Here is a 16,229-nt window from a genome sequence, read left to right as displayed (position 1 = left end):
CCTGGCCTCTCTACCTGCAATTCCACTGCTCGCCCAGCCCAGAGGGACACTGGGGCATGTACTGCTCCTCCACTCATTGATGATGTCCATAGCTGAACCACCCTGACCAGGGCTGTCAGTTCACTGCCCCCCATTGCCCCAGGCCTGGCACAGGGAAAAGATCCCATGTGGCCAGCAAGGCTGTGGTCAAGTGTAGCTGTGCCCCACTTCCTTCCCTAGCTCAGGGCCAGCTATCCCCACTGGGCCCATGCAGCCATGGGACTTCAGTTCAACACTGCAGGACTCACTCATGGGCTCATGCCCATCCCCCTGCACCCTGTGAGAGCAGCTCATCCCATGCCATGGTGCCCACCACCCTCACCCCTCTATCATGCTGGGGAGGGTTGGCACAGGAATGGCACAGTGGTCTGTAGGTTGGTTTGTGGCTCACCAGCAGTGACTATGACCGTGCCATTGCCTCCTGCCTCTGTGAGAAGCTTCGATGCACCCAGTTCCCCTCGGAACAGAGCAGTGTGGGATGAACCCCACCGAGCCCTCTCTTAAAAAAAGACACAGTGCAGATGACTGCAAATAAATGCTTTACTAGGAGCTGGATATGATATAACCCTGCTGGAGGGTAAAGCCCCCTTCCTGGAGCAGCTCTCCCACCTTTGGGACTCAGCACATCTACCCTTAGCACCTGGCGCTTTCTGCTGAGGGTTTCATCCTGTCCCATGCAGGTGGGATACTGCTGCCCAGTGCTGGGAGCAGCTAAACCTCTGGGTACAGCAAAGGACTGCAAGGAATGCTGCTCCTCCTGACTGGCCAGGGATAATGGGCTTCAAGGACGGGAGGGCATAAACCAGCACACAGGCCTGTCAGAATGCCTACAAGTACCCAGGAAGCCCCTGCTTGAGGCTGAATCTGTCTAGGGCATCCTCGGGGCAGAGGCTACACAGCACCAAGCAAGAGCGGGGGGGGAAAACCTTTGCCCACCCTGTGACACCATCCCCAGCTGCCATAACACCCTTATTCCCTACACTGGAGACTGGCTGCAGGACCCTGACTCAAGTGTGGCACTCCTTGCTAGAGGTCTGGGTGTTCTTCTTTGTCACGTTTGGGTGGGGTCTTGCCATGAGCGGTGGGTGCTTGGGGGGGCAGCAGTGTTGGCAGAGGCTTGGCAGGGGCAAACTGGAATTCCTCCGGCACAGGGGCATCAGGTGTCTCCTTGCGGTAGAAGCCCAACTCCTGCACCAGCTGGTTGATCTCTTCCCGGGTCATGTCACTCAGGGGAATTCTCTGTACCCAGACAGGGGCTGTAGCCTGGCACCTGTGGGGCACTGACCACCCCAGGCCCTGTGGCAGCAGGTGCTGCACTGCCCACTCACCTCTAGCTCCTCATACCGGTGGCTGAGAAGCACAAGCTCAGGGTCAGCACCAGGCAGGTGTTTCATCTCCAGGTTATGGCTGGGCAATGTGTCAAGGAGTGGGCAGCACTGGTCAGGCCCAAGCAACCCCCATGCCCATCTCCATCCCATCCCATCCCATACCATCCCATCCCCTTCTATGCTCTTTCACATCCCATTCCTGCCTATCCTGTACCATCCTCCATCCCAGCCCATCTTCTCTCATATCCTACCCCCTCCCACCCCATCTGTTCTGTCCCTCATCCCGTCCTTCACTGAATACCATCCCATTCTGTCCCCCATGTAATACCATTCCATCCTCCATCACATCCCCCAACGACCCGTCCTCCACTCCCCACCAAACCCCATCCTCCCTCAGCCCATCCCCTCCCATATTACATTCCTTCACAACCTGTCCCGCTCCCATCCCATCCCACAGGGACCCCAGCGCTGCAGCCGCCGCCGGTGGGTACTAGAGCGGGATGTCCTGGGTGACGAACGCCTTCACCTGCGGAGAGTGGCCGGCCGGGCCCGGCTCAGCGCGGGGAAGCCCCGGCTCCCCAGCCCGGCCCGGCCCCGATACCTACCTCCCTGAGACGGTTCAGCCGTCACCCGCCGCAGGTCTGCGGGAGGGGACACCCCATCAGGCACCCGGCGGGCACCGGTTGGCCCCCAGCGCGCCCCGCAGCCCCCGCCCGCGCTCACCTCCACCTTGCCGTGGGTCAGGTCCCGCAGCACGGCCCCGCGGAGCCGGGGGTGCTCCGAGCCGCCGCCCGCCGCCAGCGCCGCCAGCGCCGCCACCAGCAGCAGCCACAGACACAGCCCCGACGGCAACGCCCGCATCGCTCCCGCCGCTGCCACGTCTGGCGCGGCCCGATTACGCGCCCGGCACAGCGCATGAGCAGCGACTCGCGCACACAAACACGTGCACACACAAACGCGCGCACGGACATGCGCACACACGTGCTCGCACACACGGACATGCGCACACACGTACGCACCGTGTGAGTGGCGCGTAACTCCCGCGAGCACGCACCGTGCACAAACCGGCACCACACAGACCAACAGCACCACCCACAGCAGCATGCACACAGCAACACACACACCGTGCACAGATCGACACACAGAGGCCAACATCACCAATACACACATTGTGCACAGACCATTGTGCAACACCACACACACAACAACTACACATAGACACAGTGTTCCAGTTTGGGCAAATTTAGAAATATATATCCTCTGAGAGAAGGCACAACCACTCCTCCCCCACCAGGTTCGGGAAAAAATAAATTTTCCTCGAAGGAAAGTGAAGAAGATAGAACTATTTATTTAACAAACACATGGGAAGGAAAATAATGTTAGATGGTAAAATCCTTCGCGGTAGAGGAAAAAACCTGGGAAAGTGTTCGAGTCCTCCCTTTGGTCTCCTCGGAGCTGGGGCTTGGGCCGGGGCCAGGCCCTCTGTGCCCGGTGGAAAGTCCTCCCGATGTGCTCTGATGTTACAGCAATCAAGCAGTCCAGTAGAAAAGGGGAAAAATCTGGAATTCCAGAGAAGGAAATCCAAAGTCCAACTCTCAGTCTCTCTCCGGAGAACAAGAAGAAAAACTGGCCAAAAACTGACTGGAAAAAACAAGCCGGGTGCTTCCTCCCTCCCCTGCCCCAGCTAGGGAAAAAAAAACCTGCTATCTTTTTGTAACCTTGAACGAGCTGCAAACTGCTTTGAGAAAGTTTTGCTCAGTTTTTTCCTTCCCCCTTTCAGGCTCAGTTTAGAGGCATAGAAAGGCACAAAAATTAATTTCTGGGCATAGGCAGCGATATGGGATACACATCATAAGGTCACCCCAAGACACACAGCAACACACACACTGTGCACAGACTGACACACAGACAAAACACACACCACCAACAACCCACATACCCCAACACCACATGCCAACACACATGCCAACAGCACACACCAATACACACACCCCAACACCACACACCATGTGCACAGACCAACATGCACACCAACAACACCACACACCCCAACACCACAAACACCATCTCACACACCTGCACCGCACACACCCCCATGACACCTGCACTGCACACATCCACAGTAGGCACACTGACACTGACATAGTGCAAAAACATGCAGAGACACCCATGTCAGTGTGTGCATTCACACACACAGCTGTGCACACTCACACACCCTCCTGCATACACAGCTGTACACACACACGTGCACAGGTGCGTGCACACAGTCCTGAATACATCTATACGCAGTTTTCACAATAGCACATGGGTACAGACACACTGCTACCCCCCTTCCAGTTGCTCCTAGCCATGCCTACAGCTGCACATATTAGCCTACACAGCAGTGCACCGGAACACACCAGCACCTCAGTCACATGTGCAGTGGTGTGCACACACATGCTGATCTACATGTACACCCAGCTGTATGCACACACTGCACACACTCATCTGAGGCACATCCATGTGCAAACCATCATGTACCCCTGCACACACCCATCTCAAACCCCTGCCCCCCACTGCAGCTGCACACAAACACCCATGCACAGGCACATCCCATACATAGGTCATGGGGTCTTGGATTGACTGAGGATGGAGGCAGATCTGGGGTCTCTCTGGTCCCATCACCTGTTCAGGCAGGGTAACCCAGAGCCAGGGGCCGAGGACAGTCTCCACGTGGTTTTTGTGAATATCCAAGGATGGAGACTGCACACCTTCCTAAGCATCTTGGGCCAGGGGAAAGTGTTTCCTGACATGCAGAGGGACCCTCTTGCACTCTGGTTTGTGCCTGTGGCCTGTGGTCCTGCCACTGGGCACTCCTGGGTAGAGCCAATCCCTGGCCCCTACACTTTCCCTTAGGTATTTATCTACATGGATGAGATCCCCCTGAGCTTCCTCTGCTCTGGGAGGCACAGTCCCAGATCTCACAGCTTATCCTTATATGAAAGATGCTCCAGCCATTCCTGCTTGGGGCCCTTCACTGTACTCCCTCCAGCATGTCCATGTCTCCAGGACTTGCTCTTGGGAGCTCTGCACTGGACACAGCACTCACAGGCGCATTCGTGACGTCCTGTGACCTGCTGACAACACCCCAGCGCAGCCCAGGATGTCATTCACCTGCTTTGCCCTGAGGAGACGCTGAGCCCATGGTCAATGTGGTGCACTTGCAAGGACAGGTGTGCAAGGACACGTGTTCATGCACAAGGACAGGTGCGTACACGCAAGGACAGGTGCGCAAGGACAGGTGTGACAGATGCGCACACGCAAGGAAAGGCTTTCGGGGGCAGAGGGAGGGAGCGAGGCAAGAGCGGTCACGTGAGCTGGGCGGGGCGGCAGGTGCGCGAGGGGCGGGGCCGCTTCTGCGCCTTTAAGGCGCCACGCAGGTGGCAGGTGCTGACGTCACTGTGTGGATGCGTCACGGGGTGGGGCCGCAAGGTGCGTGGGGCTGGGTCGGGGCCGCTCCGGTCTCCTCCTGCCGATGGACCCGGCCAGGCGTGGCAGCGCCGACCGGGGCCCGGCCGCCGGCGCGGGGTCCCGACCCGGCCCCTCGCGCGGCCCCGGGAGCGCGGCTCGGCTCCCGCCCGATGCTGGGGTTTCGGCGGCGTCTTTCCTCGGCAGCGGCGTCCCGGGCGGCCGTAGGAGCTCCCGACCGGATGCCGCGTGCGACCCCTTCGGGCACGGCTGCCCGCGGCGCGCAGGGACCGAAGAGCGGCCTCCGGCCCGGACCCCGCCGGAGGGGCTCCCGCTGCCGGCCCTGCTGCCCCCCGTCCCGGGTGGCCCCCCGTCCCCGGCAGCGCCCGGCCGAGCCGCCTTCCCCGCGCCGGGCCCGCCGGAGCGGCGGGAGATGTTGCCCAAGGCGGAGTCCAGTGACCACATCGCGGCCTGGGCGGGCCCCGCCATGCCCCGCGCCCCCACGCTGCCCAAGGCCGTGTCCAGCGAGTTCCTCGCCGGCGGGCGGGTGGGCCTGACCCCCCGAGCGGAGCCGGGCGAGCTACCCGTCCTCGCCGGGCCCCTCGGCCGGCTCGGCCCTGGCGACGTCTGCGATCCGCTGCCGGACTGCCCGGACCGGGTCCCGGAGGACGGCACGTTCCGGTGAGTGGGGCTGCGGGGCGCTCGCGGGGACGGGGCGCGCAGTGCCGTGGGAGCAGCACCCGCTGTGCACTGGAGGTGCCCCCTTCTTCCCACTGTGGCGGGTTCAGCAGGATTGGCGTGCGGGGCTGCAGGCATGCTCCTGGCGGGGAGGATGCCTGGTATCCACTGTTCGTGGGGGATGTCGTGATAGAGACATCGACTGCAGAGTGGGTGCCACCTACCCCCGCTGTCCTCGAGCACTGGGGCTAGCGTGGCGCTGCTCTCCTTCCCTATTGAAACGTGTCCCTTGTGTCTGAGGCTCCTCCTGTCACTATCAAAAGAGCCTGCGGGCCCTTTGCTGGTGCCCGTGCGCAATGGCATTAATGTGTTGTGATGGATGTGGCTTTGCGTTGGTGAAGGACACCGCTGCGGGGCTGCAGCACTGCTGTCGCATGTGCTGCCCTGGCCTTTGTGGCTGGCAGGGGCTGGGAACAGAGATCCGGGTCCTTTTCCCCGGGAACCTGAGCTTTCCTGGAGAAGAGGGGGGGAAGCGGTTTTCCAGAGACACCCTGTCTTGCAGCCTGCCTGCTGTGCCAGCCTGCCTGTGTTAGCTGGTGGTGATGAAGACAAGGGCTCTTTGTGCTGATTTCTAGAATTTCAGGTGCAGATCTTGGGGGGCCTTGGAGGCAAGGACCTGTCTCCCTCATACGGGAATTAAGGACCTGGTGTATATGCCATGACTAAGCTTCAGCCTTGGCTACTTCTATTGCCAGCAAAAAGCTTCCTTGGAAGAGCTGGGGGCTAAACAGGGGTACAGAGAACCCCTCCAAGCCCCCATGGTAGCCTATTCTTCCTTTGTCCTCCCAAGCATCACAGTGGTCACCTGGAACGTAGGTACAGCCATGCCCCCAAATGATGTGACATCGCTGCTGCACCTCAACACGGGCGAGACAAACGATGTGGACATGATCGCCATCGGGTAAGAGAATGAGGTGCGGCTTCCCCTTCTCCTTACCCTCCCCCCCCTCTGGCAAATCCCCTTTTTGGGGAATCCCCAGAGCTCTGGCAGACAAGGAATGGAAGCTTCAGCCTCCCATGGGGCATGGGGAGTAGGGAGGAGTGTGCATCACAAATGATAGCATATCAGAAAAGGTGATGGAGAATCAGCTCCTGGTAGAATGGGAGTGCTGAGAGGAACTGAAACCCTTGAGTACTGATTAGACTTGAATCCTCATCAAGCCTGAGGCTGCCTATGCTGGGCCAGGTGAGCCCTGCTCTTGCTGTGAGCCGTGGTGGTCCTTGGGTCAGGTCTGTCAAGGCAATTGACTCGCCTGGCTAAGTCCTCTGGGAGCATTCTCCTCTCTGCTTTTGCATGTGGCATGCAGGCCTCAAGGGCATAGATCTGCTGTTCTCCCGTGGCTGGATTGGCTCCATGCCCCTGGTACATAGACCTGCTGGCAGGGCAGTGCCACAGCACTGTGGTGAGGCTGGTGAGGTGAGGGTGGCTGTCCCTCAAGGACTGCAGTGGTATGTGAATTCCTGCTAAGGCCAGGGATGTGTGGTCCTTGCACAGGGAGCAGGAAGCAGCCTCTGCCTATAGATGTGAGGTGGAAGAGCTGGATCTGCTTCCAGGACTGCCCCAGAGCTCCCAGCCACAGGAGCATAGTTGTGTAAGGGCTGAGGCTGCCAGGGCTATGATGCTGTGTTGGAGCCAGCCTCCCAGTCCCCTCAGACTTGCAGGCCAGTGGAATGAGTTTGTGTGGGCTGCAGAGGTCAACCTGAGCTGCATGGATAGGGTGAGGGGTGTAGCTGACAGTGAGGGACCTGCTGGGACCATGTTCCGGCCCGGGCAAGGTGTCCTGCTTACTCCTCGCTTCCTGGCATTTCTGCCTGGCTGCATCCTTCCTTGGACCTGTGTCTTTGTGCTCCAAGCACTCGATATTTTTGGGCAAGACATTTCCTGATTGTGCTGTTCTCTATGGATGTTTTTCCCTCTCTTCATTAATTCCTGAGCTGGGAGGAGCACTATTAACTTTCTGGTTGCTGCTGCTCCGAGCTGCATTGCTCAACTACATCTGGACGCTTGGTGCTGGTGGGACATGACCTCTCTGTAGAGACTAATTTGACTGAAAGGCCCCGTAAGCCCTCTTGCACCTTGAGATGGGCTTCAGGCTTCTGCTCAACCCTGTGCAGCTTAACTGCTTCTGCTTTAGAAAGGGCCAAGGCCTCCTGGATTCAGGGCCACTTGTGCCTCCTGCCAGCACATGGCCCAGAATCACTGGAGCAAAGACATGGCTGGTTTGTGCTCTAAAATCAATGTCTTCCGTTGAACTGCCCTTCACACCCTGTCCTGCTGCCCAGCATTGTGCTTTTGCACCTCTCCTGAGTTCTCACTAACTGGGACACAGATGCTTTCCTGGTGTGGCTGAAGGACCTGTACATTTCCTCTCAGGCTGCAGGAGGTAAACTCCAAGATAAACAAGCGCTTGAAGGATGCCCTCTTCACAGATCAGTGGAGCGAACTCTTCATGGATGTGCTCAGCCCCTTCCACTTCATCCTGGTAAGGAGTCCCAAAGGAGCTGGCAGCTGGTGTTCTCTCTGCCTGCCAGGCAGTGGGACACAGAGACAGAGAGCTGGACTGCAGGATTGAGGGAGGTGCAGTGGGAGAGCTGGCTGGAGAGACAGCCTACAGCCATCCAAGCAGCAGGGACCGCTGCTGCATCTCACCCAGTGAGTTGTTTGGCTTGTGTCACTCTGCTCCCTTTCCTGTGCTTATGCTTCCTCTCTGGTGCTTTGAGGTGACTTTGTTGCTGACTACATTGAACTACGGTGAGGAGGTGAATGTGGGAACCGGCCTGTGCTGCTGGCAGTAGCCTGCAAGGCTCTGAGCAGGCTCAGCTTCCCCAGTCAGGTTCAGCTCCCCAGGGCATTTGCCTCAGAGCATACGTAAGCCCAGTATCACTGAGGCTCAGGTTTGGCTGTCAGTGTTCAGGAGGGTATGCGCAGATCTCTGAACCAAATGTGCTGTTAGTCACCTGTGGGATGGGGAGGCACACGAAGGGTGGAGGTGCTGCCCCATGGCCTGGAGCAGGGGAAGTTGTCCTGCTGTCCCTAGGCTCTCTGCCATCCTACCTCCAGCCCTTGCTCCCATTCCAGGTCAGCACAGTGCGGATGCAAGGTGTGATCCTGCTGGTGTTTGCCAAGTACTACCACCTGCCCTTCCTGCAGGACATCCAGACAGACTGCACCAGGACAGGGCTGGGGGGATACTGGGTGAGTGTGGCCCTGGGGGGAGATGGCAGGGGGTTGGCTTCCCAAGGAGTCATGGGATCCTCTTGGTGCAGGGCAACAAGGGTGGGGTGAGCGTTCGTCTCTCCATCTTCGGCCACATGGTCTGCTTCCTGAATTGCCACCTGCCAGCACACCTGGAGAAGGCAGAGCAGCGCAAGGAGGATTTTGCCACCATACTGCACATGCAGCAGTTTGAGGGGCCTGTGGCCAACGGCATCCTGGACCATGAGTGCGTACCCCACCACTTTCCTCCCCGGTCTGGGCTCTACTGCCAGTCCCAGTCCTTGACCACATCCATGTAGGGTCTGGGGTCTGTCCCCTGCATCCCAGCACAGCCTGGAGATCAGGTCTTGCATGCAGAGCTGGCCCAGCATGGACTCAGTGTGGTGGGATAGGTGTTTAGAGGGGTCTTGGTCTCATCACATTCAGGGCTGGTACAGCTCAAGCCTTACTAGCACTGTTGGGGTTTGGGACCAGTGAGGCAGAGGGGCCAGCACTGTCCTGGTGTCCTGGCTGTGCTGTCTGAATCCAACGGGTGCCTCACTGTGGACCCTCAGGTTCAGCTTGGGGAAGTCTGGCCCATTTGGCTAACGATGCTTGGTCCTACCTGCAGAATCCTGGCAGCTGGCCAGGCTGCCAGCTGAGCACTGACCTGTGCCAGTGTTCCCAAGAGCATCTGGGCTGTGGGATAAGGCTGCCCCTAGGCTGGGGACATCTTACCCCTGCTGTGCTGGCTCTGGTAGCCTCAGCCCTTTCAGCCTGTTGCCCTCGCTCCCATCCACAGCCTCGTGTTCTGGTTTGGGGACCTCAATTTCCGCATCGAGAGCCTGGACATCTGCTTTGTGAAGTATGCCATTGACAGCAATGTCCTGAGCCAGCTCTGGGAGAAGGATCAGGTGAGGGACGGGCATGCTGGCAGCCTACACTGGACCCCAGGCAGTGATTGACTCTCCCCAAAACTGCCCATGCAGCTGTGGGACAGGGCATGTCCTCTTGCAGCCCATAGGACAGGAAGGGCCCTGGCTCTCATGTCTCTGGAGAGAGGAAGGGACAGCAGAGTCTCAGGTCAGTTTGGATGGAACTGGGCACACTTCCCTCATCAGTGAGTGAGGAAGAACTGAGGCATTGAGTCTACAGACTAGCTGCTGGCATAGATGGACAAACCCTGAGAGCTGTGGGAGCTAGCAGGAACGGGATAGGGATGTCACAGTGTGCGAGGGTGGAGAGATCTTGGTGGTGTTTGCAAAGGGGTCTGGCTATGGGGGCTGCTGTGCTCCTTGATGTGCTCTCTTCCCCACAGCTGAACATTGCCAAAAGCACCTGGCCTGTTCTCAGAGGCTTCCAGGAGGGACCCCTGAACTTCCCACCCACTTTCAAGTTTGATGTGGGCACCAACAAGTACGACAGCAGGTAGGAGAGGAGAGCTGGGCATGAGGTGGGGCTGAGAGATGCAGGAGCAGTGGGACTCAGAGCCAGGGTGGGTGCTGGTGTGGATGGGTGAGGAGAGCAGCCATGCTGGGGTGGGCACAGGCTGGACTGGGATGTGATGGCAATGCTGGTACCAGTGCAGGTCTGTCCCTGCAGCTGTGCTGAGCGGAGTGCCAAGATGAGCTGCATCCCCTGCCCACATGTGGTGTAGTGCCGGGGGAGGCAGTTTGGGTCAGAGCCCACTGCCTGGCAAGAGATGCCTCTCTGTGCCCTGCAGTGCCAAGAAGCGAAAACCTGCCTGGACTGACCGCATCCTGTGGAAGATAAAACCTCCAAGCAAGGGGTGGGGCACAGGTGGGCACCGGCCCAGCCAGGGTGTGCTGTCAGTGAGCCAGCTGTGCTACTGCAGTCACATGGAATACACGGTCAGCGACCACAAGCCAGTAGCTGCCATCTTCGCTGTGCAGGTGAGCACTGTCCAGGGCTGCTGGGAACACAGGCAGGACCTGCAGGGCTGGGATGCCCGGCAGGGGCATCTCAGTGTGTGGGGCTTACTTCTGTTTGGCAAGCTCAGCTGCCTTGCCCCTGAGTGGGGCCTTCTGTGGGTATATGCACAGGGGCCCTGGGCAACAAAGGCAGCTCTTTGCCATGCCCTTGCTCACCATGTACCTGTCTCTGACAGTTTGCTTCCAAGGTGGACAAGCCCCAGGTTGAGATTTATGTGGCTGACGAGTGGAGCAGGCCTGAGCAAGCAGTTGTCAGGTACAAGATGGCTGTTGGCTTCCACCGGAGCTCCTGGGACTGGATAGGACTCTACCGGGTAGGGGCTTGGGGGCTGCTGGGGCTGGAGGGAGTGGGGAGCACTGCACAGCACTGTGGGGTCCCTTCTGAGCTACCCCCCCACCAGCGAACATGGTGAGGGCATGGAGCTGTGCCCTCCCCCTGGCATCATGACGTGGTCCTGCTTCAGGAGGCTCAGGTCTAGCAGTTCCCTCTTCCTCCTGCTCTGTGGGCCCCACAGGGCCCCAGGGCACACGTGGGGGGGTGCAAGGCAGCTCTGGGTCATCCTGTGTGAGGCAGAGGGGGCTGAGCAAGAGGAGAGTGAAGGGTGATGGTGCCGAGTGGGGCTCACATTGCCCCACTCACCTGTGTTCTCCTATGTATGTGCACAGGTGGGCTTTCGGCACCCTAAAGACTATGTGTCATATGTCTGGGCCAGGAGTGATGAGGGGGAACGCTGCCTGGAGAAGCAGCTGTGTGCACAGGTGAGCTGGGGCCAGCCCTGCTGTCTTGCTGGCACTTCTGCCCCATGGTGCATCCCTTTGTGCCCCTGGATGGGGGAGGCAGACACCTCGTTACTGCTTTGTGCTGAGCCTCAGGCAGGCTCATGGTGTTGGCAGTAGAGATTTGTGCTTTTGGCTGGGGCTGGAGGTGGGGTGGGGAGCACCTCTGTGCCAACCTTGGTGCCCATCAGGTGTCTCTGGGCTGCAGGTGATGTTCTCTGAAGAAGCACTGCCTAAGGGGAATGGCGAGTACATTCTTGGATACTACAGCAACACCTCCAGTAGCATAGCTGGTGTGACTGAGCCCTTCCAGGTAAGCACAGGCAAGAGGTGAGGGGGAGGGGGAATGGGTGTGGGGGAGTCTCTGGATGGGGGAGGTCAGTTGCTGTGGTACCCAACAATCCCCTGTGAGTGTCAGCCAGCAGTGCTGATGCAGGGGTGCAGATCTCCCTACCCAGGTCAGAGGAGGGCAGCAGCTCCACAGACAGCTCAGGCAGCAGCTCAGAAGAGGATGACAGTACACTTGTCCTCCTGGCCCCCAAATCCCGCAGCCCCAGCCCAGGCAAGATGAAACGGCATCGGAGCCGAAGCCCCAGCCTGGCCAAGTTCCAGGGCCTCATCCTGCGGCCATCAAGCCGGGACAGGGGTACAAGCCGCAGTCCCTCACCCCAGAGCCGTCGCAGCCTCCCCAGGAATATCCCTACAATCCATCTGCCACAGGAAGAGCTGGGGTACCACGGAGTCAAAGGCAAGGAGCTGGGACAGGCAGCTGAGAGCCTGGAGGGCAGCTCTTTCTACCAGACTGTGGAGGAGCAAGGTGGCCTTCGGCGTGTCTCTGCTGACAGCCCCCTGGCCAGGGCTGACCCCCGGAACCTAGGCCTGCTGCCCGCACTGCGCCTGGAAATGATTGACCAGGCCCTGGGCCGGCGGTGGGAGAGCGCAGACCAGGGCTATTACCCCTGCCGGAAAATGAGTCCCACCAGCCTTCCAGGCTGTGGCACCTCCCCAAAGGAGGGGCGCAACCCCCAGGAACTGGACAGACATAGCTGTGCCATGGGCCACTGATGCAGTGGTTCCTTCCCTCCTCCCCATAGCGCGCTTGCTGTGTGCTTTCCTCTGCCACTTTCCTGCTGAGACACTCCCTCCCTTATTTATTGCAGTGATTACTCACCCCTGTTGTGTGCCTGGCAGGTAGAGGCCCCCCCTGCTGCTCCCAGCCCAAGCTCCTGCCCTGGGCAGGGCTGTGAGGTGACAACACAGGGGAGGGTGGGCAAAGCTGGTCTAATATGGTTTGGGGAACCCCTCATGAACTTCCAAGTGCAGGACTCTTATCCCATGGGAGGAGTGCTGGCCTCACACCTGAGGTAGCACAAGAGGCCAGGGCAGGGCTCTGGCAGGAATGGCGATGGGCACAGAGCGAGGACCACCACAGGGTACCCTGGAGATCAAAGCTTGCTCCTTCCCTGCTCTACCACTGTGCCTCAGCCTGAACATAGTGCAAGTGACAAAATAAATGATTCTGCCCACCCCAGCTGCACTGTGCTCACTGCTGGGGGCAGGATCAGCCCTGGGGTGGGGGCCACAGCATGAAGAGGGGGCCAGCAGGGTCAGCCCTTGCACCATACACCATGCTCTGACCACCCTTTATTTCTTCTGCTGCATGCAGGTACTGACCCCAGCCCTCCTACTTTGCCTGTGCAAGAAGGTCAGTGTCACACCTTACTGCTCAGGCCCCCCAGTTGAAGGGTCACCAGTCTAGGAGTGGGGGACCCTGCCATCCCCCCTGCCCCAGAGCACACCAAGGAAGGACAATGGGTTTCCCCATTCCTGAGCCCTCCTATTTCTTTCCCCTTGCTTTTGATGCTCATGGATGGCAGCCACAGTTCCTTGAGAGGCTTCTCAGGCTCTCTGCCTGCTCTGGCTGTGGTCCTCAGCTCTGTGCAGTCATGCCAGCAGACATGCTCAGTGCCATCCTTTGACTCGGGGACCAGATCCCAAGCAGCTCCAGGCTGCAGCACAGCACATCTTCCTCCCTTTCCTTCCCAAGGCAGCGTTGCTTGGGCATCATCGAGGCACTGTGTGGGGCCAAGTACCTGGTGTGTGCTCTATGACCAGATGCTGGCACTGCTCACAGAAGGTGCCTCCTTTGGCTTGTGTCTTCCAGTGTGGATGCTTGGCCTTGGAGCTCACAGGCAGAGGGCCCCAGCCTCTTAGAGTCTTTTTGAGCTGTCGTGCAGGTACAAGTACAGCCCTGGTCACTGTGGTACAGCTGTCAAAGAAGCAAAGCTGTGACCATCAATGTAACCCTGCAGCACCAACATCCACTGCCCCTGCCCTGCAGCCTGCTTGTGGCATGGCAGAGCAAGGGCCATTGTGTGCACTGCTGTTTCCTGCCCCACACAGGCCCTGGCCTCTTGACCTCCCCACCTACCTGTGCTGTGACCCCCTGCCTGGGCTGCAGGCAGCAAGCAGCTCCAGAACAAAGCAGTCCATGGTGATGTGGTCAGCCAGGACAGCCACGTCCATGTCACTGCACTCCCTCACCCTGTGGAGGCACCGTGCCAGCCTGCAGGCACAGGAGAGCAGGCGTCAGCAGGTGCTGGCCAGGGCAGGCATCCCACCTCCTCTGATCCCCAACTGTGTGTATGCACACAGTGCCCTCTTACTCCTGGACTCACACCTGCGTGTGCAGTTGCAGTGGAGGAGTGTCCGGCTGTCCACGTTGTGCAGCTGGTACCTCACCTCGTGGGGTGCAATCTGGTGCTCACACTTACCCAGATGCTTGTTGCACCTGCACCCCCTGCCTGGGCCTGAGGAGAGTGGGGAGGTAAGAGGCACCCCAAGCACATGACCCCACCAGCCTGAGGCCTTGGGCCACCCCTCCTGAGGTGTGCACATGCTGCCCACAGTACCAGCTCACCCTGCTGCCTACGCTCCTTCACAGCAGGTACGGGTGTGGCTCCACACTGTGCTGTGATTGGGCTAGGCCCAATGCTGCCATACCAAGGGTGTGCTGAGATTCCAGCCCTTTGCTCTGCTCCAACCAGATCCTGTCCCGACACGGTCAATGCTGTTGTGGGGCCAGGCTCTAGCTGCCACTGCACTGCTGGGTGCCTGGTTGTAAGCTCAGCCTTATTCCTGGCCAATGCAGGGGTACCTGGGCCCTGCAGCTGCTGGGCTGTCTTAGGTCTCCATGCCTGGCGGCGCCCAAGCTTCACCCTCAGTTGCTGTCGAAGCTGCTTACGCCCAGTTCTAGGGAAATTCCTTCCCTTGTCTGGGGGCTGCACAGTGAGGCTGCCCCTCTCCTCTGCCGGCAGGCTGGGGTGGTACTGACTCTGCTGCACCATCCTGGCCAGAGGCACTACACCATAACGCTCACACCTGGGGACACCATGTACTGTGAGGTCCTGCACACCAACCAAGCCGTGACCGGGCAGGCAGCGGGGCAGGGCACGCTCAGGGCCGGGGCACCCGGGCACTCACCCGCCCCACCAGTGCCACTGGACGCACTCCTCGCTCTCTTCCAGCACAAAGCAGGGCACCTCCAAGAGGTTGAAGAATGTGACGCCGATGATGTTGGAGACGGTGTCGTTGATGGCGAGCAGGCACCGCCGGAACCTGCAGGCAGGGACCGGTGAGGAGGGCGGGGCTCCCCAGGCCCCCCCCGTTGTCCCCACGCCCCCGGCCCCGGGCCCACCTGGCGTCGCAATCGCAGTGAGAAACGGTGTGCAGGCGATAGTTGCGGATGCCGTAGCTGAACTGCAGCGCCGTGATCTGCGCCCAACACTGGTCGTGCTCCCGACAGCACCGGTCGGGGCCGCGGAACAGCCCTGCGGAGGCGCCGATGAGCGCGGCCCAGGGGAGGGAGACCGGGTGCCACCGCCGCCCCCCGCCTCTCCCTACCCAGCTCGCTCCAGTTCCCCGCCGAGTCCCCCGCGCCGCACCACAGCGTGCCTGGCAGCGTCCAGCCCCGGCGGCGGCGGCGGCGTTGCGGTCCCGGCGTCACGGGGTCGGTGCAGGCGGCGCGGCGCCGCCAAAGGACGGACAGGGCCCGGCGCAGCGCGGCCCCGTGCGCGGCGGGCGGGCGGTGCGCGCAGGCGGCGCGGAAGGCGCGGGCGAGGCGCGGATCGCGGCGGGCCCAGCAGGCATGGAGGCGGCCGGGGGCGGCCCAGACGCTCTCGACCAGCACGGGCCCGGTGCCGGCACTCAGGAACGCCACGTACCACGCGCCGCCCGCCCCCGCCACCTCCCGCGCACACACAGCCCCGCCGGGCCAAGCGCGCGCGCATGCGCACAGCGCCGCGCAAGCCAGCGCCGCGCACACCCACATCCCGCGCGCCGCTCCGCCCCCCGCTCCCGGCTTTAACCCCGCGCCTGGCGGCGGACCCAGGGCTGATTGGCCCGCGCCGCGCAGGCCCCGCCCCACCGCGGGGGAGAGCGGCGGGGTGCGGCCGGAGTCCCCAGCCCTGGCGCTTCCATTCCTGGGCGGCCCCTGCTACACGCATCCCCGCCCCACGCGCTCTCTCCCTGGGCACCCACGAGTGTGCTCTCACGTGCACGGCTCTGGGTGCGTGCAGGTATGCACAGGTGCCTGCACACTTACCTTGAGCACACGTGTACACACGTGTGTGAGCGTATGCCCATGTGCCGTGCATGCCCAACCATGTGTGTGTCCCGCACAGGCTGTAGCCGTGTCCCTGCTCAAGTGTGCACTGCGTGCAGTCAGGACACACAGCACTGTCCTGTCCAGCC

General features: G+C 60.4%; 3 protein-coding genes across 7 annotated transcripts; 1 reads left to right on the top strand and 2 right to left on the bottom strand.

The window, feature by feature from the left end:
* Window positions 1-561: 561 nt before the first annotated feature.
* SELENOM (selenoprotein M) lies at window positions 562-2,281 on the bottom strand. The gene is made up of 5 exons (XM_048322716.1): window positions 2,091-2,281; window positions 1,973-2,008; window positions 1,859-1,893; window positions 1,368-1,446; window positions 562-1,278 (listed from the first exon to the last, which is right to left on the bottom strand). Exons 1-5 carry the CDS (start codon window positions 2,226-2,228, stop codon window positions 1,066-1,068), a joined length of 501 nt encoding a protein of 166 aa, XP_048178673.1. The 5' UTR covers window positions 2,229-2,281; the 3' UTR covers window positions 562-1,065.
* Window positions 2,282-4,866: 2,585 nt separating this feature from the next.
* Window positions 4,867-13,008, top strand: INPP5J (inositol polyphosphate-5-phosphatase J). 5 transcript variants are annotated; one of them, XM_048322854.1, is made up of 13 exons: window positions 4,901-5,495; window positions 6,343-6,453; window positions 7,927-8,035; window positions 8,632-8,748; window positions 8,820-8,995; window positions 9,551-9,662; window positions 9,766-9,831; window positions 10,067-10,176; window positions 10,472-10,661; window positions 10,877-11,014; window positions 11,367-11,459; window positions 11,686-11,790; window positions 11,896-12,208. In XM_048322854.1, exons 1-13 carry the CDS (start codon window positions 5,248-5,250, stop codon window positions 12,046-12,048), a joined length of 1,728 nt encoding a protein of 575 aa, XP_048178811.1. In that variant the 5' UTR covers window positions 4,901-5,247; the 3' UTR covers window positions 12,049-12,208. The 5 variants fall into 5 exon arrangements, with proteins under 5 accessions (XP_048178807.1, XP_048178811.1, XP_048178810.1 ...); XM_048322853.1 differs by having other exon boundaries at window positions 4,910-5,495; window positions 12,029-12,340; XM_048322849.1 differs by having other exon boundaries at window positions 4,915-5,495; window positions 11,922-13,008.
* Window positions 13,009-13,102: 94 nt separating this feature from the next.
* PLA2G3 (phospholipase A2 group III) lies at window positions 13,103-15,807 on the bottom strand. Its single transcript, XM_048323163.1, has 7 exons — window positions 15,381-15,807; window positions 15,175-15,307; window positions 14,961-15,095; window positions 14,398-14,858; window positions 14,158-14,287; window positions 13,909-14,043; window positions 13,103-13,746 (listed from the first exon to the last, which is right to left on the bottom strand). Exons 1-7 carry the CDS (start codon window positions 15,805-15,807, stop codon window positions 13,542-13,544), a joined length of 1,626 nt encoding a protein of 541 aa, XP_048179120.1. The 3' UTR covers window positions 13,103-13,541.
* Window positions 15,808-16,229: the final 422 nt, after the last annotated feature.

Source organism: Corvus hawaiiensis, chromosome 18 (genome assembly GCF_020740725.1).
Source record: "Corvus hawaiiensis isolate bCorHaw1 chromosome 18, bCorHaw1.pri.cur, whole genome shotgun sequence".
In the NCBI taxonomy this organism is placed as follows: domain Eukaryota; kingdom Metazoa; phylum Chordata; class Aves; order Passeriformes; family Corvidae; genus Corvus; species Corvus hawaiiensis.
The sequence above is the reverse complement of the archived record's forward strand: the minus strand, read 5'-3'. Positions and strand labels throughout refer to the sequence as shown.